This window comes from Scyliorhinus torazame, chromosome 1, assembly GCF_047496885.1.
Source record: "Scyliorhinus torazame isolate Kashiwa2021f chromosome 1, sScyTor2.1, whole genome shotgun sequence".
In the NCBI taxonomy this organism is placed as follows: Eukaryota; Metazoa; Chordata; class Chondrichthyes; order Carcharhiniformes; family Scyliorhinidae; genus Scyliorhinus; species Scyliorhinus torazame.
In genome coordinates, this window is record NC_092707.1 from 4,442,376 (window position 1) to 4,467,552 (window position 25,177).

At 45.1% G+C, this 25,177-nt stretch overlaps 1 protein-coding gene across 2 annotated transcripts in view; it reads left to right on the plus strand.

The window, feature by feature from the left end:
• The window catches only part of sbno1 (strawberry notch homolog 1 (Drosophila)), a 274,172-nt gene that overhangs the window by 32,157 nt on the left and 216,838 nt on the right, over positions 1-25,177 (plus strand). Inside the window, exons 3-6 of one of the 2 annotated variants that reach the window (XM_072514240.1) lie at positions 15,997-16,291; positions 19,760-19,798; positions 22,050-22,153; positions 23,110-23,203. In XM_072514240.1, coding sequence (XP_072370341.1) covers positions 15,997-16,291; positions 19,760-19,798; positions 22,050-22,153; positions 23,110-23,203 — 532 coding nt within the window. The remainder of the gene's footprint in view (positions 1-15,996; positions 16,292-19,759; positions 19,799-22,049; positions 22,154-23,109; positions 23,204-25,177) is intronic. The other variant, XM_072514325.1, reaches the window with a different exon arrangement.

The window sequence follows — 25,177 nt, forward strand, 5'->3', positions numbered from 1 at the left end:
AGTCATGCTTCCACAATTGTGGTGTTGTTAGTCCCAAGATGTGCAGGTTTGGTGGAATGGCCATGATCCATGTGTGGGGTTACAGGGGTAGGGCAGGTGAGGACCAAGTAGAGTGCTCTCTCTTTTGGAGGGCCAGTGCAGACCTGATGGGCTGAATGGCTTCCTTCTGCACTGTCACAATTCTATGGACTCTAACACTACTTTTCTTTGGCTAAGCATTTTTGATTTGTATAAATTCATGGGGTAGCCAACTGATTTTTTTATTTGTAAGTTAAGTTTGAAAATTATTTCAGATATTCTGTTTCAGGTAATCAAAATCAATGTAAAATAACAGCAGTATGTTCTGTGTAAATTTTCACGTACTTTGTATGATCATTCAAGTATGCTGTTACTCCGGCCAGGAGTAAATAATGTGCTTTGACCTGAAAATAAGAGATTTATACCTGTCTTTAATTGCATGTATTTTTTAGCATAATATTTCTGATTGTAGTCAAGATTGGTATGTGATTTTAGACATTTTCTGGTGACGTCAATCATTCTCCCTTGAAAGTGGCAACAGATATATTATTGAGCCAGGCAACACTGGTTTTCAAAGACTACAGTCAGAATTATTATAGTATTTTGATCAAAGTCTGGTTGAAAACGGTTAATCATTTGACATGGGCATAATGTTTCTTCAATTGCCAGAGTCTGGAAATTGCTGCAAGTGATATTATCATAGAAATGTACAATGTGTTGTATTAAGCTCCTTTGTTCTCCTTTGAGTGCTGAATTTGGGTGCATTTGAGTGCTGTAGTGAGAGTTTGATGACTGAGGGATAATAAGTGTTCATTTTTATCTAAAGTCTAGTCTTTCTTTTATTTAGTTAATTAACTTAAGTTGCTGTTTGGTTTAAAAGAAGGTGAATTTTCAATCAGCTTTAAACAAAGGTTCTACTTATAGCTACTTACAGCTGGAGCTTGTTAATTAGTTAATTGGATAAGGCCAGTTTTCAGAGGCTAGGTTCACAGTATAAAGGTGAGCCAGCTACAGTGCAGACTTTGTTTGCACTGAGTGCTGAATTTGGGTGCTATAGTGAGAGTTTGGTGACTGAGGGAGTAAGGTGCTCCTTTCATTACATTTCCTCAAAGAGCATGAAGGGAGCCGGGTGTTTCCAGAGAGTGCAGCTGACTGGGAGCAGAGTCGGGGGTGGAGTTCCAGTTGGTCCACAGTGCAGCTATATTCTGTAAGGTAAGAGGGGATGGAGGCTAGGGCAGTTGCATGCTCCTCCTGTTGATGTGGGTGGTGAGGGATACCACCGGTGTCCCCGCTGATTATACCTGTGGGAAGTGCACCCAACTCCAGCTCCTCTGAGACCGTGTTAAGGAGCTGGAGCTGGATGAACTTCGGATCATTCGGGAGGCAGAGGGGGTAATAGACAAGAGTTACATGGAGGTAACCACACCCAAGGTACAGGACAAGAGTAGCTGGGTTACAGTCAGGGGAAAGAAAACAAACGGGCAGACAGTGCAGGGATCCCTCGTGGCCGTTCCCCTTCAAAACAAGTATACTGTTTTGGATGCTGTTGGGGGGAGGGATGACCTACCGGGGAAGGCCCTAGCGGCCAGGTCTCTCGCACTGAGTCTGGCTCTGGGGCTCAGAAGGGAAGGGGGGAGAATAGAAAAGCAATAGTTGTAGGAGATTCAATGGTTAGGGGAATAGATAGGAGATTCTATGGTCGCGAGCGAGACTCCTGGAATGTATGTTGCCTCCCGGGTGTGAGGGCCAGGGATGTCTCGGATCGTGTCTTCAGGATCCTTAAGGGGGAGGGGGAGCAGCCAGAAGTCGTGGTGCACATTGGTACCAATGACGTAGGTAGGAAAAGGGGTGTGGATGTAATAAACGAGTTTAGGGAGTTAGGCTGAAAGTTAAAAGCCAGAACAGACAGAACTGTCATATCTGGTTTGTTGCCGGTGCCACGTGATAGCGAGGCTTGGAATAGGGAGAGAGTGCGGTTGAACACTTGGCTGCAGGAATGGTGTAGGAGGGAGGGGCTTCAGCTGTTTGGATAATTGGAGCGCATTCTGGGGAAGGTGGGACCTGTACAAGCAGGACGGGTTGCATCCGAACCAGAGGGGCACCAATATCCTGGGAGAGAGATTTTCTAGTACTTTTCGGGAGGGTTCAAACTAATTTGGCTGGGGAATGGGAACCGGATTTGTAGTCCAGCAACTAAGCTAGCCGATATTCAGGATGCCAAAGCGTGTAATGAGGCAGTGGGGAAGGAACACTGACAAAGGAGAGTACTTGCAGGCACGGAGATGGGTTGAAGTGTGTATACTTCAACGCAAGAAGCATCAGGAATAAGGTGGGTGAACTTAAGGCATGGATCGGTACTTGGGACTACGATGTGGTGGCCATCACGGAAACTTGGATAGAAGAGGGGCAGAAATGGTTGTTGGAGGTCCCTGGTTATAGATGTTTCAATAAGATTAGGGAGGGTGGTAAAAGAGGTGGGGGGGGTGGCATTGTTAATTAGAGATAGTATAACAGCTGCAGAAAGGCAGTTCGAAGAGTATCAGCCTACTGAGGTAGTATGGGTTGAAGTCAGAAATAGGAAAGGAGCAGTCACCTTGTTCGGAGTTTTCTATAGGCCCCCCAATAGTAGCAGAGATGTGGAGGAACAGATTGGGAAACAGATTTTGGAACGGTGCAGAAGTCACAGGGTAGTAGTTATGGGTGACTTTAACTTCCCAAACACTGAGTGGAAACTCTTTAGATCAAATAGTTTGGATGGGCTGGTGTTTGTGCAGTGTGTCCAGGAAGCTTTTCTAACACAGTATGTAGATTGTCCGACCAGAGGAGGGGCAATATTGGATTTAATACTTGGTAATGAACCAGGGCAAGTGATAGATTTGTTAGTGGGGGAGCATTTTGGAGATAGTGACCACAATTCTGTGACTTTCACTTTAGTAATGGAGAGGGATAGGTGCGTGCAACAGGGCAAGGTTTACAATTGGGGGAAGGGTAAATACGATGTTGTCAGACAAGAATTGAAGTGCATAAGTTGGGAACATAGGCTGTCAGGGAAGGACACAAGTGAAATGTGGAACTTGTTCAAGGAACAGGTACTACGTGTCCTTGATATGTATGTCCCTGTCAGGCAGGGAAGAGATTGGTCTCGCCAATGTACCACGCTTCTAGCAATGTACCACGTGGTACATTGGCGAGACCATGCAGACGCTGCGACAACGAATGAACGGACATCGTGCGACAATCGCCAGGCAGGAATGTTCCCTTCCAGTCGGGGAACACTTCAGCAGTCAAGGGCATTCAGCCTCTGATCTCCGGCTAAGCGTTCTCTAAGGCGGCCTTCAGGACGTGCGACAACGCAGAATCGCCAAGCAGAAACTTATAGCCAAGTTCCGCACACGTAAGTGTGGCCACAACCGGGACCTAGGATTCATGTCGCATTACATTCATCCCCCACCATCTGGCCTGGGCTTCCGAATTCCTACCAACTGTCCTGGCTTGAGACAATTCACACCTCTTCAACCTGGGGTTACCCCTATCTCTGGATCTGTAAACACTTAATTAACTGCAAATGCTCGCATTCTAAGCATTGTCTTGCATATTTGAATTTGTCTATATATATATATATATATATATATATATACACACGTTTCTGGAACATACCTCTTCATTCACCTGAGGAAGGAGCTGTGCTCCGAAAGCTGGTGTTTCAAACAAACCTGTTGGACTTTAACCTGGTGTTGTAAGACTTCTTACTGTGCTATTGCTTGTATTCATCTGGTGGATTGTGAGGCAGATAGGTTCCATATTAGAATGAACCAGGCCTGTGAAAGGGCCAGGCTTCAGGCCAAGCAATGTCTCTAGTCATGTAAGTAGTACCGGATGATTGAAGGGAGGCCAATGTTGTTCCCCTGTTCAAGAAAGGGAATAGGGAAATCCTGGAGAATTACAGACCAGTCAGCCTTATGTCTGCGGTGAGCAAAATATTGGAAAGGATTCTGAGAGATGGGATTTATGATTATTTAGAAAAACAGTTTGATTAAAGATAGTCAGCATGGCTTTGTGAGGGGCAGGTCATGCCTCATGAGCCTCATTGAATTCTTTTGAGGATGTGACGAGACACATTGATGAAGGTCGGGAAGTGAATGTGGTGTAGATGGATTTCAGTAAGGCATTTGATAAGGTTCCCCATGGTAGGCTGATTCAGAAAGTTAGGGGGCAGGGAACTTTGGCTGTCTGGATACAGAATTGGCTGGCCGAAAGAAGACAGTGAGTGGTAGTAGATGGAAAGTTTTCCGCCTGGAGGTCAGTGACTAGTGGTGTCCCGCAGGGATCTGTTCTGGGGCCTCTGCTCTTTGTGTTTTTGATAAATGACTTGGGAAGTGGAAGGGTGGGTTAGTAAGTTAGTCGATGACACACAAGTTGGTGGAGTTGTAGGTAGTGGTGGGGGGTTGTTGCAGGTTACAACAGGCTATTGACAGGATGCAGAGCTGGACTGAGAAGTGGCAGATGGAGTTCAACCTGGATAAATGTGAAGTGATTAATTTTGGAAGGTTGAATTTGAATGCTGAATACAGGGTTAAAGGCAGGATTCTTGGAAGTGTGGAGGAACGGAGGGATCTTGGGGTCCTCAAAGTTGCCACCCAGGTTGATAGGGTTGTTAAGAAGGCGTATGGTGTGCTGGCTTTCATTAACAGGGGGATTGAGTCTAAGAGCTGCAAAGTTTTGCTGCAGCTTTACAAAACCCTGGTTAGACCACACTTGGAATATTGTGTCCAGTTCTGGTCGTCTCATAGGAAGGATGTGGATGCTTTGGAGAGGGTGCAGAGGAGATTTACAGGATGCTGCCTGGACTGGAGGGCATGTCTTATGAAGAAAGATTGAGGGAGCTAGGGCTTTTCTCACTGGAGCGAAGAAGGAAGAGAGGTGACTTAATAGAGATGTGCAAGGTGATGAGAGGCATGGATAGAGTGGATAGCCAGAGACTTTCCCCTAGCGTGGAAATGGCTGTCACGAGGGAACATAATTTTAAGGTGTTTGGAGGAAGGTATAGGGGAGACGTCAGAGGTATGTTCTTTACACAGAGAGTGGTGGGTGTGTGGAATGCACTGCCAGCAGTCGGTGGTGGAATCAGTCATTAGGGACATTTAAGCGACTCTTGGACAGGCACATGTACAGCAGTAAATTGAAGGGGTATAGGCTTGGTTGACCTTAGATTAGGATAAATGGTCGGCATAACATTGTGGGCCGAAGGGCCTGTACTGTGCTGTACTGTTCTATGTAAATGTTGATCTGATTAGAAGGAATTTTTTTCCATTTTCCCAGTTGCGCATTGACTGTTCAGCTGGGGGGGGGGGGGTGGGTGAGGTGAGGTGGGCAGAAACGGTTTCCTGTGATGCATAAAGGGAAGTTCTTTCGGGACATTAGGAATGAGCGGTATGTGTGGTACCATGTTTAAATAGATTGTATACCAGTGTTTCTGTGCATATTAACATGAAACTATATGAAAAAGATTTCAAATAAAAGGAATTGAAAATATGGGGGGGGGCGGGGAGTTCCATGCTTTAAATTAATGAGTCACTTCCCCAAGGGGAAGTGTTTTCTTAGTTTCTTTTTAAATTGATAAACAACCTTTGGTGAGGTGCTCCATTTGTAAAGTGTGCTGACAGGCTGTATATGGAATCTGAATGTATTGTAAAAGGACTGAATGATTTAATGGGTTGCTGGAAAGGACTCGTGTCCGATGTACATATGTGTACAATGTAATTTTTCTTTTTAACAAACCATTGTATTGAGGTATTTTTTGGCATTGTAAACAGTTACAGATAACAGAAATGTGCAAACATCAATATAAAACCAATACTTCAATCAAACCATACTGCACATGCCCGCTCCTCTCCCCTAGTCACTACCTGCCTATTTATCCCTTTTACTCTAATCTCTCCCCCCCCCCCCCCCCCCCCTTTCCTCCCTCCCTCCCCCGCTGACGTTCACTCTCCCGCGAAGAAGTCGATGAATGGTTGCCACCTTCGGGCGAGCCCCAGTACAAGGCAAACTTAATTTTTTCCATACCCAGAAAACTTGACATGTCCAAATGCCATAGTTCGGTTATCGGGGGTTTTGAGTCCCTCCATGCTATCAGTATTAGCCGCCGGGCTATTGGGGAAGCAAAGGCCAGAACATCTGCCTCTTTCTCTCCTTGGACTCCCGGGTCTACCGAAACCCCCAAAATTGCCACCCCTGGACTTATCACCACCCTTGTTTTCAGCACCCAGGACATGACCCCCGCAAATCCCTCCCAGTGCCCCCTAAGCTTAGGACATGCCCACAACATGTGAACGTGGTTCGCTGGTCCTCCCGCGCATCCAGCGCACTTGTCCTCTACCCCAAAGAATTTGCTCATCCGAGCTACCATCATGTGGGCCCGGTGAATGACCTTAAATTGAATCAGGCCGAGCCTGGCACATGTTGTGGTTGAGTTTACCCTATTCGGGGCTTCTGCCCATACCCCGTCCTCCATCTCCCGCCGAGCTCCTCCTCCCATTTGAGTTTCAGTTCCTTCATCTGGGACTCTTCCCCCTTCATGAGCACCTTGTAGATATCCGAGACTACCCTCTCCTCCTTCTCCTCTAGAGACTATTCTGTCCTGGATCCCTATTGGCGGGAGGTGTGGGAAGGATGGGACCTGTCTGCGTACAAAGTAAGTACCTAAAGTCATTTCCCCTTACCAGACCAAATTTCTCCTCAAACTCGCAAAGCTCCCCTCCAGGAACATGTGTAAAATGTAATTTAATAGTATTCCCTTGGAAAATATGTCTAGCACGAGGGGACATACCTTTAAATTGAGGGGAGATAGATATAAGACAGATGTCAGAGGTAGGTTCTTTACTCCGAGAGTAGTAAGGGCGTGGAATGCCCCGCCTGCAACAGTAGTGGACTCGCCAACACTAAGGACATTCAAATGGTCATTGGATAGACATATGGACGATAAGGGAATCGTGTAGATGGGCTTTAGAGTGGTTTCACAGGTCGGCGCAACATCGAGGGCCGAAGGGCCTGTACTGCGCTGTAATGTTCTATGTTCTAAGATAAACAGTAAGAGCAAACTTGCATTCATGTAGCATTTTCATGTCCACTGATTTGCAGATTGTGAGTTACTTTCTGAAATGTGGTGATTATTATGTTGGCAAATGTGGCAGCTGATTGGCGCGCAGAAAGATCCCATAAGCAGCACCGTCTGTTTCTTTGGCTTTGGTACTGTACATCAACTGAATCAGTTGATTTTATCCAACTTCAAATGGCAAATCTTTCCGTACTGGATCTAAAATGAAAGCACATCAATCTCTGTGATGCCATGAATTTGATATTTTCTCCCTTTTCCCTAACCGTTAACATTTATGCTACTTTTGATAACTGAAGATGATATGACCTCTTTGCTGCCTCTTGAGAGCGGCACGATAGCACAGTGATTAGCACAATTGCTTCACAGCTCCAGGGTGCCAGGTTCGATTCCTGGCTTGGGTCACTGTCTTTGCGGAATCTGCACGTTCTCCCCCTGTGTGCGTGGGCTTCCTCCGGGTGCTCCGGTTTCCTCCCACAGTCCAAAGATGTGCAGGTTAGGTGGATTGGCCATGCTAAATTGCCCTTAAATGTCCAAAATTGCCCTTAGTGTTGGGTGGGGTTACTGGGTTATGGGGATAGGGTGAGATGTGTGGTTGGATCGGGTGCTCTTTCCAAGAGCCGGTGCAGACTCGATGGGCCGAATGGCCTCCTTCTGCACTGTAAATTCTATGAAAAGCCTAGGCCAAAGTCAGTGTGTAACTGGTAACAAGGCAATTCTGAAGTATTACATTGGTTGACTTAAGTCCCTAGAATCATAGAATTTACAGTGCAGAAGGTGGCTATTCGGCCCATCAAGTCTGCACCCACCCTTACAGAGAGCACCCTACTCAAGCCCACTTCTCAACCCTATCCCAGTAACCCACTTAACCTTTTTGGACACTAAGGGCAATTTAGCATGGCCAATCCACCTAACCCGCACATCTTTGGACTGGGGGAGGAAACCGGAGGAAACCCACTCAGACACAGGGCGAACGTGCAGACTCTGCACAGACAGGGACCCAAGCCGGGACTTGAACCTGGGAGCTGTGAAGCAACAGTGCTAACCACTATGCTACCATGCTGCCCCTGTTCACTCCCATGGAAAAGAGCCTGTCTTCAAGATCTCAAATCATTACTCCTGATAATCTAGCTCGGGATTGAGCACTCGGCATGTTCCAGATTGTCCCTACCATTTTGACGCAATATTTTAAAAAAACGTTTATTAAATTGATGCCATGCAGTTGGGTCAAGGCTGTGGCACCCGTGTAGGTTTCTTTTTTTTTATTAAATATTTTATTGAAAATTTTTGGTCAACCAACACAGTACATTGTGCATCCTTTACACAATATTATAACAACACAAATAACAATGACCTATTTTATAAACAATAAATGAATAAATAATAAATAACAAAAATGAAAACTAGCCCTAATTGGCAACTGCCTTGTCACAAGTAACACTCTCCAAAAATATAATTTAACAGTCCAATATATAATTATCTGTAGCAACGACCTATACATACTATACAGTATATATTAACAACCCTGAGAGTCCTTCTGGTTCCTCCTCCTCTCCCCCCCCCCCCCCCCCCCCCCCCCTCTCCGATCCTGGGCTGCTGCTGCTGCCTTCTTTTTCCCATTCCGTCTATCTTTCTGCGAGGTATTCGACGAACGGTTGCCACCGCCTGGTGAACCCTTGAGCCGACCCCCTTAGGACGAACTTAATCCGCTCTAGCTTTGTAAACCCCGCCATGTCATTTATCCAGGTCTCCACCCCCGGGGGCTTGGCTTCTTTCCACATTAGCAATATCCTGCGCCGGGCTACTAGGGACGCAAAGGCCAAAACATCGGCCTCTCTCGCCTCCTGCACTCCCGGCTCTTGTGCAACCCCAAATATAGCCAACCCCCAGCTTGGTTTGACCCGGACTCCTACTACTTTTGAAAGCACCTTTGTCACCCCCATCCAAAACCCCTGTAGTGCCGGGCATGACCAAAACATATGGGTATGATTCGCTGGGCTTCTCGAGCACCTCGCACACCTATCCTCCACCCCAAAAAATTTACTGAGCCGTGCTCCAGTCATATGTGCCCTGTGTAATACCTTAAACTGAATCAGGCTTAGCCTGGCACACGAGGACGACGAGTTTACCCTGCTTAGGGCATCTGCCCACAGCCCCTCCTCGATCTCCTCCCCCAGCTCTTCTTCCCATTTCCCTTTTAGTTCATCTACCATAGTCTCCCCTTCGTCCCTCATTTCCCTATATATATCTGACACCTTACCATCCCCCACCCATGTCTTTGAGATCACTCTGTCCTGCACCTCTTGTGTCGGGAGCTGCGGGAATTCCCTCACCTGTTGCCTCGCAAAAGCCCTCAGTTGCATATACCTGAATGCATTCCCTTGGGGCAACCCATATTTCTCGGTCAGCGCTCCCAGACTCGCGAACTTCCCATCCACAAACAGATCTTTCAGTTGCGTTATTCCTGCTCTTTGCCACATTCCATATCCCCCATCCATTCCCCCCGGGGCAAACCTATGGTTGTTTCTTATCGGGGACCCCCCCAAGGCTCCAGTCTTTCCCCTATGCCGTCTCCACTGTCCCCAAATCTTCAGTGTAGTCACCACCACCGGGCTTGTGGTGTAGTTCCTCGGTGAGAACGGCAATGGGGCTGTCACCATAGCCTGTAGGCTAGTCCCCCTACAGGACGCCCTCTCTAATCTCTTCCACGCCGCTCCCTCCTCCTCTCCCATCCACTTACTCACCATTGAAATATTAGCGGCCCAATAATACTCACTTAGGCTCGGTAGTGCCAGCCCCCCCCTATCCCTGCTACGCTGTAAGAATCCCTTCCTCACTCTCGGGGTCTTCCCGGCCCACACAAAACCCATGATGCTCTTTTCAATCCTTTTAAAAAAAAAAAAAAAAAAAAAGCCTTCGTGATCACCACCGGGAGGCACTGAAACACAAAGAGGAATCTCGGGAGGACCACCAACTTAACCGCCTGCACCCTCCCTGCCATTGACAGGGATACCATATCCCATCTCTTGAAATCCTCCTCCATCTGTTCCACCAACCGCGTTAAATTTAACCTATGCAATGTGCCCCAATTCTTAGCTATCTGGATCCCCAGGTAACGAAAGTCCCTTGTTACCTCCCTCAACGGTAGGTCCTCTATTTCTCTACTCTGCTCCCCTGGATGCACCACAAACAACTCACTTTTCCCCATGTTCAATTTATACCCTGAAAAATCCCCAAACTCCCCAAGTATCCGCATTATTTCTGGCATCCCCTCCGCCGGGTCCGCCACGTATAGTAGCAAATCGTCCGCATACAAAGATACCCTGTGCTCTTCTCCTCCCCTAAGTACTCCCCTCCACTTCTTGGAACCCCTCAACGCTATCGCCAGGGGCTCAATCGCCAGTGCAAACAATAATGGGGACAGAGGGCATCCCTGCCTTGTCCCTCTATGGAGCCGAAAATATGCAGATCCCCGTCCATTCGTGACCACGCTCGCCACTGGGGCCCTATACAACAGCTGCACCCTTCTAACATACCCCTCTCCATCCGGGGGTTGAGCTTCATATAATTTTTTATAAAATGTCTTGAACACTCCATTCACTCTCTCCGCTTCCCGCTCCATCTCTCCTTCCTCATCCCTCACTCCCCCTATTTCCCTCGCTGCGCCCCTTTTCCTCAATTGGTGTGCCAGCAACCTGCTCGCCTTCTCCCCATATTCGTACTGTACACCCTGTGCCTTCCTCCATTGTGCCTCTGCAGTGCCTGTAGTCAGCAAGTCAAATTCTACATGTAGCCTTTGCCTTTCCCTGTACAGTCCCTCCTCCGGTGCCTCCGCATATTGCCTGTCCACCCTCAGAAGTTCTTGCAGCAACCGCTCCCATTCCCTACTCTCCTGCTTTCCTTTATGTGCCCTGATTGATATCAGCTCCCCACTAACCACTGCCTTCAGCGCCTCCCAGACCACTCCCACCTGGACCTCCCCATTATCATTGAGTTCCAAGTACTTTTCAATACACCCCCTCACCCTTAGACATCCCCCCTCATCCGACATTAGTCCCATGTCCATTCTCCAGGGTGGACGCCGTTCTTTTTCCTCCCCTATCTCCAAGTCCACCCAATGTGGAGCGTGATCCGAAATAGCTATGGCCGTATACTCCGTCCCCCTCACCTTCGGGATCAGCGCCCTTCCCAAAACAAAAAAGTCTATTCGCGAATAAACTTTGTGGACATAGGAGAAAAACGAAAACTCCTTACTCCTAGTTCTGCTAAATCTCCATGGGTCTACTACTCCCATCTGCTCCATAAAGTCTTTAAGCACCTTGGCTGCTAGCGGCCTCCTTCCAGTCCTGGACCTCGATCTGTCCAGCCCTGGTTCCAGCACCGTGTTAAAATCTCCACCCATTACCAACTTCCCCACCTCTAGGTCCAGGATACGTCCTAACATGCGCCTCATAAAGTTGGCATCATCCCAGTTCGGGGCATATACGTTCATTAAGACCACCGCCTCCCCCTGTAATTTGCCACTCACCATCACGTATCTGCCCCCACTATCCGCCACTATGGTCTTTGCCTCAAACATTACCCGCTTCCCCACTAGTATAGCCACCCCCCTGTTTTCCGCATCTAGCCCCGAATGAAACACCTGCCCCACCCATCCTTTGCGTAGTTTAACCTGGTCTATCAGTTTCAAATGCGTCTCCTGTAACATAACCACATCTGCCTTAAGTTTCTTTAGGTGTGCGAGTACCCGTGCCCTCTTTATCGGCCCGTTCAGCCCTCTCACATTCCACGTGATCAGCCGGGTTGGGGGGCTCTTTACCCCCCCCCCCCTGTCGATTAGCCATCCCCTTTTATCCAGCTCCTCACCCGGTTCCCACGCAGCTGTGTCCCCCCCAGGCGGTGCCCTCCCGCCCCGCCCACCCCACCCCATACCAGCTCCCCCTTCTCCCCAGCAGCAGCAACCCAGTAAATCCCCCCTCCCACCCCCCCACCCCGCTAGATCCCCCACTAGTGTAGTTACACCCCCCATGTTGCTCCCAGAAGTCAGCAAACTCTGGCCGACCTCGGCTTCCCCCCGTGACCTCTGCTCGCACCGTGCGACGCCCCCTCCTTCCTGCTTCCCTATTCCCGCCATAATTATCATAGCGCGGGAACAAAGCCCGCGCTTCCCTTTTGGCCCTGCCCCCAATGGCCAACGCCCCCAGCTCCTCCACCTCCCTTCCTCCCTCCCCCACAACCTGTGGAAGAGAGAAAAGTTACCGGGTCGCAGGATTAACAACATAAAAATCATCTCTCCCCCCTTTTCCCCCCCTCTTCGCCCCCATATTCGCCCCACCACTTTGTCTCAAACGTTCTTTTTTAATAACCCGCTTATTCCAATTTCTCTTCAACAATAAATGTCCACGCCTCATCCGCCGTTTCAAAGTAGTGGTGCTTCCCTTGATATGTGACCCACAGTCTTGCTGGCTGCAGCATTCCAAATTTAATCTTTTTATGAAGCACTGCCTTGGCCCGATTAAAGCTCGCCCTCCTTCTCGCCACCTCCGCACTCCAGTCTTGATATACGCGGATCACCGCGTTCTCCCACCTACTGCTCCGAGTTTTCTTTGCCCATCTGAGGACCATCTCTCTGTCCTTAAAACGGAGGAATCTCACCACTATGGCTCTGGGAATTTCTCCTGCTCTCGGTCCTCGCGCCATGACTCGATAGGCTCCCTCCACCTCCAGCGGACCCGTCGGGGCCTCCGATCCCATCAACGAGTGCAGCATCGTGCTCACATATGCCCCGACGTCCGCCCCTTCTGCACCTTCAGGAAGACCAAGAATCCTTAAATTCTTCCTCCTCACATTATTCTCCAGCACCTCCAGCCTTTCCACACATCGTTTATGGTGTGCCTCGTGCATCTCCGTCTTCACCACCAGGCCCTGTATATCGTCCTCGTTCTCGGCAACCTTTGCCTTCACGACCCGAAGCTCCCGCTCCTGGGTCTTTTGCTCATCTTTTAGCCCTTCAATCGCCTGTAATATCGGGGCCAACAGCTCCTTCTTCATCTCCTTTTTAAGCTCTTCCACGCAGCGTTTCAAAAACTCGTGTTGTTCAGGGCCCCATATTAAACTGCCACCTTCCGACGCCATCTTGGTTTTTGCTTGCCTTCCTTGCCGCTGCTCTAAAGGATCCACCGCAATCCAGCCACTTTCCTCTCCTTTTTCCGTCCGTATCCAGGGGGGATTCCCTTCTGGTTTACCGCACAGTGCTTTTAGCCGTTAAAATTGCCGTTGGGGCTCTTATTGAGAGCCCAAAAGTCCGTTCCGCCGGGAGCTGCCGAAACGTGCGACTTAGCTGGTCATCGTCGCACCCGGAAACTTCATTTTAATTTCTAACTATTTTTAGTTACATCTATGTAATTCTTTTGAAAGATAACAGATCTTTGATTATTACCATAAATTGAAAGTGCAATATTTTGAGCAGTTTCAGGTTGTCAAACTTCTGCTTAAAATTTAAATAAGTAAATGAAACACAATTTGCGAGCACAAATAATCCAATTTGGTGTTCTGTAGAGTGGGGACACCAAAAACCATTACCACATGTTGCTCAAGCCTTGTTATGTAGTGCATGTTTACAGAATTATTCAGTGTAGTTCGCAGCTACATATTTTGGTGTCTAATTTTTATTTTTTATTTTTCACGGCTTGCAATTACCCCTTAACACAACTATGTAATTTCACATTAGACAACAAGAAAATAAACATACAGCTCTTAATCCAGGTTAAAATTTGCAGGTCATATAACAATAATTGTTTTATGAAACAGATTTGGCTCCAGTTGGAACCCCTTCAGACTCTGGCTGAATGTCTTCAAATAACTGCTTCAACTGGGTTGTTTCAGCCTCTTCCTTGTCTTCATAGATGACTTCTCTGCTTTAAAATATTATTACTTTATTTTAATAATCTTTATTGTGACAAGTGGGCTTACATTAACACTGCAATGAATTTACTGTGAAAAGCCCCTAGTCGCCATGCTATGGCACCTGTTCAAATACACAGGGAGAATTCCAAATGACTTAACAGCACGTCTATCGGGACTTGTGGGAGGAAACTGGAGCACCCAGAGGAAACCCACGCACACACGGGGAGGACGTGCAGACTCCGCACAGACAGTGACCCAAGCCAGGAATCGAACCTGGGACCCTGGAGCTGTGAAGCAACAGTGCTAGGGGCTGGTTTAGCACGGGGGCTGGTTTAACACAGTGGGCTAAACAGCTGGCTTGTAAAGGCAAACAAGGCCAGCAGCGTGGATTCAATTCCTGTACCAGCCTCCCCGAACAGGTGCTGGAATGTGGTGACTAGGGGCTTTTCACAGTAACTTCATTTGAAGCCTACTTGTGACAATAACCACTGTGTTACCATGCCGTAACTATCCTACTTGGAATGGTCATCACCCAGCAATGACCACATCTCTCCAAGCTTAAAAAAAACAAATTATCTCTGCAGGCTACCCAGGGACCTCCCCAGTCAAACCACAGTCCATTGGCCTCGACGGAAGAACTGATTACATGTCAATTTCACCTTCTATTTACTAGAAGCAAAGTTAAATCCTTTTTAAAAACCTAACCATTGCAGCCAAGCATCCCAGCCTTTTAATTCTTAATTTGTCCCAATATTTAGAAGGCAATATTCCTAAAATCTTCCAATCGTCACAATGTTGATATCAAACCCCACACCTTTTGATGATTGCCACTACAGTGAATGGGAAAATGGTCTTTCTGGAACCATCGAGTAATTGATGATGAACAGTGACCGTAAAACCGCGGATCAATTTCCTGGTTGGTACCTAGGAGCCCTTTAATCACAGCCGACAGAACAGAAAGTATACAGCTGAAGCAAAGTACACCGTTGTCGGCACTTTTCTGTTGTATGTACATACAATTTTGATGTCCAGAAATTTTGCATAGGTTTCATGTCAACCATTCTTTTAAAGCGCTTCTGTGAAAAATGCCTTTCTCCCAGCATTGATGAAGAAACTTTGTTGGAAGCTGATGTCATTTGATTATTCTGGATGTGTATCTCAGCCTTTTTATGGGGCTCTGCATACTGACTGCAGAGTAATATGCAGTTGCCACAAATGTGCTGAATGTGTAACTCCCAAATGTAGAAAACTGCACGTATAGCTCAGTAATTATCTCATCCCTTTCTTTCCTGGAAAATATTAAAGAAGCAGCTCAATCCTTGTCCTTTGCCATATTTGTTTGAACTTGGGTTCTGAATGATTGGGTGTCTCCAAATTTTGAATATAATAGTCTCCGGTTCATTTTATTGAATTGCAACCTAAAAAGAACTCTTTTAATGGATGCCAGGAGTTCACTTTTGAGCTGTTAGTGGATAAAGTGGTAAAATGTATCCTTCTACTCTTTTCTATGTAACTGGGAAACAAGACCTTAACAGATACAGGTCACTTGGCCCAACAGATCTCTGCTGGTGTTCTACAATGAGCCTCCTCCCATCCTACTTCACCTTGCTTTACCAATATTGTCAATTTCTTTCTCCCTCCTGTAATTACCTAGCTTTCCCGTAAATAATCTCTGCTGTTTGTCTCTACTCATTGTAACAAGTTCCACTTTCTTGCTGAAGAAGATTGTCTTGCATTTGTTATTGGATTTATGAGCAACTATTTATGGCATCTTCCTGTACAAATGGTAACATCCTCTATCTTCCCTTTTGAGCCACTTTGTAATTTTAAAGACTTGTTAGATCACCCTTGGTCTTCTCTCTTGAGAGAGTAGAGTCCCACCTGATTCAGTCTTCTCAGTTATTCTAGCTGTATCATAAAATTTGTAATTTTAAAATTTTATTTTTTCCCCCTAACAGCCACCAACAGCTACCACTTTTGTGCTAAATCAGCTGAATCAGCTGCCAAACCTGGGAACAACATTAATTGTGACAAAGGCACCTGCTAATGCAGTGTCTCGCCCCACAGTTAGTGTAGCAAAAGTTGTTCAGACCAGCTCACTTACACTATCATCTACAGCTGCTCCAACTGTAGCCACAGCATCAACCAAGGATCAGATACAGCTTAAAGACTTACTTAAAAGCAACAGCTTGTCTGAACTGATGAAAATGAAGCCACCGTCCAACATTGTTCAGCCCATTACAACAGCAGCCAGTAAGTTATTTTTATTCCATTTTATTTGAAATTGTGCATTTCATGCAGTTTTAGGAATATTAAACCTATAAAATAAAAATAATTAATTAAATGTTCTCTTGTTCACATAGCCTCTTTGTTAGCTTTGATTTATAGTTGGAAAAAATTATAGAGTATAGCAATGAATAGAACGGACAAGTTGAATTAGATGCAGGTAGGTACCATTGGTCTATCTGCAATTTTACAATTTGTTTGAAAGGTATTGGGATTACGCTGATCTATTTCAAATTTAGTGCTATTTGTGCCAAATCTGATTAGGATGCATGTGCATTGTATTTGATAAGAATTAACATAAGGCACTAGAATTTTTGGTTTATTGAAAATAAATTGCACAAAACACTGGAATGCGTCAGCCCTCGAGATGAAAATTTGTTAAGCCTCTGGATACAGAATTGGCTGGCCGAAAGAAGACAGCGAGTGGTAGTGGATGGAAAGTATTCTGCCTGGAGGTCAGTGACCAGTGGTTTCCCGGAAGGATCTGTTCTGGGACCTCTGCTCTTTGTGGTTTTTATAAATGACTTGGATGAGGAAGTGGAAGGGTGGGTTAGTAAGTTTGCCGATGACACAAAGGTTGGTGGAGTTGTAGATAGTGTTGAGGGTTGTTGCTGCTTACAATAGGACATTGACAGGATGCAGAGCTGGGCTGAGAAGTGGCAGATGGAGTTAAACCTTGATAAATGTGAAGTGATTCATTTTGGAAGGTCGAATTTGAATGCTGAATACAGGGTTAAAGGCAGGATTCTTGGAAGTGTGGAGGAACAGAGGGATCTTGGGGTCCGCATATATAGATCCCTCAAAGTTGCCACTCAGGTTGATAGGGTTGTTAAGAAAGCGTATGGTGTGTTGGCTTTCATTAACAGGGGGATTGAGTTTAAGAGCCGCGAGGTTTTGCTGCAGCTTTATAAAACTAGTTAGACCACACTTGGAATATTGTGTCCCGTTCTGGTCGCCTCATTATAGGAAGGATGTGGATGCTTTGGATAGGGTACAGAGGAGATTTACCAGGATGCTGCCTGGACTGGAGGGCATGTCTTATGAAGAAAGGTTGAGGGAGCTAGGGCTTTTCTCACTGGAGCGAAGAAGGCAGAGAGGTGACTTAATAGAGGTGTACAAGGTGATGAGAGACATAGAACATAGAAAAATACAGCACAGAACAAGCCCTTCGGTCTGCAATGTTGTGCTGAACTTTTGTCCTAGATTAAGAACAAATTAATCTACACCCCATCATTCTACTGTAATCCATGTACCTATCCAAGAGCCGCTTGAAGGTCCCTAATGTTTCCGACTCAACTACTTCCACAGGCAGTGCATTCCATGCCCCCACTACTCTCTGGGTAAAGAACCTACCTCTGACATCCCCCCCTACATCTTCCACCATTCGCCTTAAATTTATGTCCCCTTGTAATGGTTTGTTCCACCTGGGGAAAAAGTCTCTGACTGTCTACTCTTATCTATTCCCCTGATCATCTTTTGTACAGCTGCATCATCACCTCACGGTTCTTAAATTCAATCCCTCTGGTAAAGAACACTAGCACACCACAGGCCTTCTTCACAGCTCTATCCACTTGAGTGGCAACTTTAAAAGATCTATGAACATAGACCCCAAGATCTCTCTGCACCTCCACATTGCCAAGAACCCGACCATTAACCCTGTATTCCGCATTCATATTTGTCCTTCCAAAATGGACAACCTCACACTTTTCAGGGTTAAACTCCACCTGCCACTTCTCAGCCCAGCTCTGCATCCTACCTCTGTCTCTTTGCAGCCAACAACATCCCTCCTCACTATCCACAACTCCACCAATCTTCGTATCGTCTGCAAATTTACTGACCCACCCTTCAACTCCCTCATCCAAGTCATTTAATGAAAATCACAAACAGCAGAGGACCCAGAAATGATCCCTGCGGTACGCCACTGGTAACTGGGCTCCAGGCTGAATATTTGCCATCCGCCACCACTCTGACTTCTATCGGTTAGCCAGTTCGTTATCCAACTGGCCAAATTTCCCACTATCCCATGCCTCCTTACTTTCTGCATAGGCCTACCATGGGGAACCTTATCAAATGCCTTACTAAAATCCATGTACACTACATCCACTGCTTTACCTTCATCCACATGCTTGGTCACCTCCTCAAAGAATTCAATAAGACTTGTGAGACAAGACCTACCCCTCACAAATCCGTGCTGACTATCCCTAAGCAAGTGTCTTTCCAGATGCTCAGAAATCCTATCCCTCAGTACCCTTTCCATTACTTTGCCTACCACCGGAGTAAGACTAACTGGCCTGTCATTCCCAGGGTTATCCCTGTTCCCTTTTTTGAACAGGGGCACGACATTCGCCACCCTCCAATCCCCTGGTACTACCCCTGTTGACAGTGAGGACGAAAAGATCATCCGGGGCTGCTTTAGCACACTGGGCTAAATCGCTGGCTTTTAAAGACGACCAAGGCAGGCCAGGCAACACGGTTCAATTCCCGTACCAGCCTCCCCGAACAGGCGCCGCCGGAATGTGGTGACCAGGGGCTTTTCACAGTAACTTCATTGAAGACTACTTGTGACAATAAGCGATTTTCATTGCCAACGGCTCTGCAATTTCATCTCTTGCTTCCCATAGAATCCTTGGATGCATGGATAGAGTGGCTAGCCAGAGACTTTTCCCCAGGGTGGAAATGGCTGTCATGAGGGGACATAATTTTAAGGTGATTGGAGGAAGTTATAGGGGAGATGTCAGAGGTAGGTTCTTTACACAGAGTGGTGGGTGTGTGGAATGCACTGCCAGCAGAGGTGGTGGAGTCAGAGTCATTAGGGACATTTAAGCGACTCTTGGACAGGCACATGGACAGCAGTAAATTGAAGGGGTGTAGGTTAGGTTGATCTTAGATTAGGATAAATGATCGGCACAACATCGTGGGCTGAAGGGCCTGTACTGTACTGTTCTATGTTCTACCTATCTTAAAATTCTTAAAGCTCTCCATGTGTCTCTTACACAATTGCTGATATGCACATTCATATTTTTCCAAAATGACAAGGCACTATTCTGTGTGAAGGCTGATGCATGCTTCATGATCACAGTTGCATGCCATTCATGGGTTTAGTGTGAAGAGGCATTGTGGTTCTTGCGTGGAAAATAAATGCTTTGTTGTTTTTCAGTCTTTTCAAAATTAAAAAGTAATGGAGTCAAAACATTAGTGAGGACCGTGCTATTAAATACATGCATGTAAAATATGGTCCACAAAAAGCTTCAGAAACCGTCCACAGCAAATAAGTTGTTTGGTTTGAAACATCACTGGAACGTCTTTATTTTTATATGGTTTTTATTGGTTTCATGTTTATCTCATTAATTGAAAGAAACTCAAGCTACTTAATATTGCAAGAGAATTTCCAACACTGGGTATTAGAAACTTTTTTCCAAATTAACTTTCTTACAGAAATTGTACTGCTCACTTCTAAGATGATGAATAAACCAGGTAAGATAATGGTGCCATCAAGTCACCAGAAATAGACACGATGGGTGCACGCTTCATTCCTATATGGTGGGAGATCTCCAACTTAATAGCAGTTAGCTGCATAATGTTACTTGTAGGAAACAAGTCAACCCATTGTGAAGCTCACCTTCCTCTGGTGGCCATTAGAGATGCATATAAGAAATAAAATGCTTTTGCAGCCTGAAAGTTGGAAATGTGTTACTATTTTCACACTAGCAGCCTCCTGAATCTAGTAGCAGGAGTAAAACTGCACACTTGCTATGTTCTTTTCGGTTTTGGCAATTCTCACTGTCTCTCAGGGTGTGACATTTCGCATATACACAACTCTCGTAGAATAGTTTGTGTTTGCACATTGGTGTGGGGGTGAAGTACACTTTAATTGAACTTTTTTTGTGCTTATTTGTTGAGAATGCACATGCTGTATGCTGCATTTAGTAACCTGAAAAGGATGTTTTAAAATGTTTTATTAAGTAATGCAAGTCTGGTTACGAGGTTGTGAAATGCGTTACCAGAGTTAGTGATTGAAACAGAGCTATCAGCCTGTAAGAATAGCTTGGAGAGGAAAGCACATTTAAAATGATTTGGAAACAAGGCAATATACAGGATTAGGCTGCTGGCCTTCTGGAAGATTTTGTTTTATTATTTAAAGTAGCCAATTATTTACTGTTTTCCAATTAAGGGGCAATTTAGCGTGGCCAATCCATCTTTGGGTGCAACCCATGCAGACACTGGGAGAATGTGCAAACTCCACACACACCATCGTGCCCTGGCCTCCTGGAAAATAGCCACCGCCACAGACTGGTTGGACTGAATGATTCATGCAGAGAACTTTCATAATAGAACCATAGAAAGCATATAGCACAGAAGAGTGCCATTCGGCACATCTTGTCCATGCCGTCCCATAATGGATGATTGGGTTGAGTGCAGCCTATAAACAGAGTTATAATCTAATTATGGTATTCAACAATATTAAATCTGTTAATGTTGACAGTGCTCAGTTGAGTGACAAATAATATGAACTAAAATCGGCCAAAAATTATTAATATGCCATTATATTTAGATTTGTAACTCTGTCAATTATTTGATCCACCTGAAATCATTTATCCCATGTCTGAGGCCCTGAAAGTTTGGAGGGGGCTCTTTTTTAAGTCGGGTTGCCCTTTTTTGGAAGATGAGTTTGAAATTAGAACACCAAGATCTATAAAAATTGCCAACTTGAGATGCAAGCAGATTTGTATGATCATGGATGAAACGTGACTGTCCAGGCAATGTGATGTGAACAATGCAAGTCACAAAGAAAGAAAGCTTGGACACTCTTCTCTAGATCATTCCATTGTCGGGAACTGCTACCATAAAACATCTTCTGTAGGCGCAACAGAAATTGTGGTTCTGCCAAGACTAATTTCCAAGCAAAATAGCTGAAAATGCAGAAAGTGTAGGCAGGTAATGAGCAGTTTGTGCTCAACTTGACTTTGTAAGAGCTATTACTACCTATCAATTTGAATGTTTGGTAGAATGGTGCAAATTTAGGATCTCCAGTTATCTGAAACGGACAGATAATTATTAGGATTGTGTTGAATTTGTATTTCACATATTCTAAAATTGGTGCAATGTGCTGAGAATGGAAGCGATCGATAATTCAAATCGGATGCATAAAGTTGAAGTGCCGGTCTCTCAGTAATGTGTGCGTGAAATTTCCGACTTAAACATAGGAACTTTCATAACAGCAAAGCAAAATACTGTGGATGCTGAAAATCTTAAATAAAAATTTTAAATGCTGGATACACTCTGGTCGGGGCAGAGCTAATCTTGCAGAGCAATGACCATTCATCAGAACTGATCGCTGATTATTGGCCTGATGTTTTAGCACACTTGTTATCTTTGATGCTGCCTGACTTAAAGTTTCCAGCATTTTCTGCTTTTGAACGTTAATACCTCGACTCAAAATTAACGAGCTCGATTACTATATACCTTTCTGCATGCAGTTCAGAAGATTCAGGCCAGCAGCACGGGTTCAATTCCCGTACCAGCCTCCCAAACAGGCGCCGGAATGTGGCGACTAGGGGCTTTTCACAGTAACTTCATTTGAAGCCTACTTGTGACAATAAGCGATTTTCATTTCATTTCATTTTTCATTTCATCACTTGTCTCTTGGCAATTTTAGGGCTAGGAAGGTTTCTGATTAAATGCATTATTATTGTTTAGAATTTAAGTAGTTGTACTTTATCTGCAGCTGACTTGAACAATGGTGTTGTAAGGAAGGAATCATTGAGTAAAGAAGTGACTCGAATATGGGTCAACGAGGATATCAAAATGCGAAGCTTTTCTCCAACCCCGGTAAATACACCTTTATTCAGAATTTTGAACGTCATTGTTGCCAATTATTTACCTCTGCTTCAAATTTTCACTTGGGATAGTCAAACGTTGCTGAACATGTTCTATTGAGAGTGCTCACTTAATGATAAGTAGTGTTCCATCTGAAGATGTGTGTGCGTGTGGTCAAACATTTATTTATTGTGTAGATAAACTATTTAAAAATTAATTATGTTGGACCTGGATGTTATGGAACTTTAACCTCCTCTCTGTGAGCATGTGATACGAAGTGATGCATATCACCAAAGAAGCATTTCTTCCATCCTTCTAAACCCCAACACCCTCTTAACTTTATTTGATATGTTTCTAGCCTCCTTGTACCTCTTCTCCTTCCACTCAACAGGAGGAGTTGTAGACATTGCTAATCTGTTTACTTTAAGATAGTGTCAAAATCTTTTGAAAATCACTATTGGTAATCTTTTAAAATGTGGCTTTTTTCTATTATAGAAAATTAACGTGTGAGCAAGAATGGACAGAAGTCACTACCAATTGATTAACTACCATTCCTTACAGAAAAGAGTATCTTGTTAACATGCATGGGATTTTCCCTCCCCCACTTAAATGTACTAATTTGTGAATGAGAATATCACTTGTCACTGAAGAACCATGACATTCATTTTGAAGTCAAAATTTATGCTATGCATTTGTATATAAAAACGTGCATGAGTGCAAGATCCCCTTGTTGGGGGATGTCCTGTCTGGCACTCCTAGGTGACAGGCAATTCCAAACTATTTGATGCATGTAAAATTAGAGATTTTTTCAAATGAATTTTCACCGTTGATGGACTGGAGAAAATGGAAGTTTCAGTTCACGTAACAATTTCTCTGGATGTTATCAAATGGCTTCACCTCTGTGTTCTTGAGCTAAGAAATATGGATTTGACTTGTACTCCTAATCTCTTTATTCAAATGATTAATAGAAATTGCCTCTGAAAGATGAAGATGAGCCTGAGGAGGAAGATGATGAGGAACTTGGCCATGCAGACACATATGCTGAATATATGCCAATGAAATGTAAGCCTGCTTTCTCAAAATTAAATTGGGTTGTCTACTTCCAGATCATTTCTGTTTTCAAGTATTTATTGCTCCATTTGGAATTAGATTGTTTAATGTGTGATGCAATAGCTAACTCCGCTGAAATTAATTGCTGTTGAGTGAATGGAAATTGGACTGTAGTTAGTAATTAACATTAAATAGCCATGATGTGGAGATGCTGGCGTTGGACTGGGTTGAGCACAGTAAGAAGTCTTACAACACCAAGTTAAATAGCATTTCTTTCACACTGGGCACATTTTTTTACAGCCCAAATTTGAGCCACCCTTTGATATAACCATTTTCTGACATCCCCTAAATTAACTAAATGTAAGCACAAACAACATTTAGTATTGCTGAAAAAAGAGCCATGCTGGCGAGGCTTTTGGTTTTGTCCTGTTGCTCTTTTTAACCTTAGTCTATTTGCTCTGATTACGTCACCTTTGCTCATGAGTCACCAGGTATCTTTATGATACCGCCACGTGGTTCAAGTTCAGGTTATGATTAATAATACAGCACACCGCTTAGTAAGGATTAAAACAACGGTCATTTATTATATACAACAAGCAATATTAATACCCTAATACTACTTTCTATATGATAAACCTATCACTACTGGCCAATACTTAACTTAGGAAGAGCCCACCAGGTCAGGGAAACGAATGGCTTGTCCAATCAGATCTGGCCCGCGGGATTCAAAAGGCTGCTACAGGTCGGTGGCTAGGTGTCTCTACCGGATAGCGATCGCTGGATTCAAACTTACTGTTGCCGGTTGCTGTTCTTGCGAAGGTCTCGAGCAGGCGAAGAGAAGAGAGAGAGAGAGAGAGAGATCTGAACTTGGCCCCTCACTTTTATAGGGCCCAGGGGCTTCCCGCCTCCCGGGGCGGCCCTTGACCCTGAGTCCCAAGTGATTGGATCTGTCCCCAATCTCTGGGGTCGATGTGTCCAATGGTGAGGCGATTCCTCGATCGGGGGGTGGTCGCTCACCTGTCTTTGTTTCGGCCACTGCAGGCGCCGACAGGTCTGGCCCGGTATTCAATTGCTAATATGTTGCAATTGTTCCCGGGGATAGCCGATTTAACTGTTGATGTCTGAATAGATGGGCTGCAAACAATCCTGAATGCAACTGGAAATACCTGGGTTGATGGGCTGTTGATAGCCCTGAGTATCGATCTGGGCTAACTTCCGAGAGCCGAATATGCAATACTGTCTGCAGCTGCCTGCTTGTGTCTTCTTAGCTGCTTTTCCCAGCAGTCTTTTGGGTTAGCCATTTTAAACTGGGTTTTGGCCAGATTAATCGGAACACAGCCATTTTACGTGGCTACAGTCCTCACCAGGGCAGTTTGTGAGAGGGGCACAACAATTCATACTGCATGTGAAGAGAGTGCTGTTTGGTTGGAAAGTGGACCCTGATTGGTAGAGGTATTGCCATGGTGAAAAAGCTTTTGTTCAAATTCAACCAGACAGGTGACTGGTCAAGGCAATACCATGAGCAATGAACCAGGTATGCTTGCAAATACTCCTGATGAGTGCGAGGATGGAAATGTTTGACAGCATGTCTTTTTTTTTTGGCAATGTTCAAGTTCTGTATGACGAATCTGGTACATTGGAATGTATTTTACAATTTCTTATAATGGTGATGTAGCATTTATTGTTTGGTGGAACTGTGGTTCTTGAACTTGCTAAATGGCAATTGCCCAGTGCGCACAATAATAATAATCGCTTATTGTCACAAGTAGACTTCAGTGAAGTTACTGTGAAAAGCCCACATTCTGGCGCCTGTTCGGGGAGGCCGGTACTTGAATTGAACCCATGCTGCTGGCATTGTTCTGCATTACAAACCAGCTGTTTAGCCCACTGTGCTAAACCAGCCCCTGACACACTTATGTGCTAATACTTCCTATGTTGATTGAGCATATTTGAATTTCTGGTAGTTTGGAATGATCTTTCTACCAA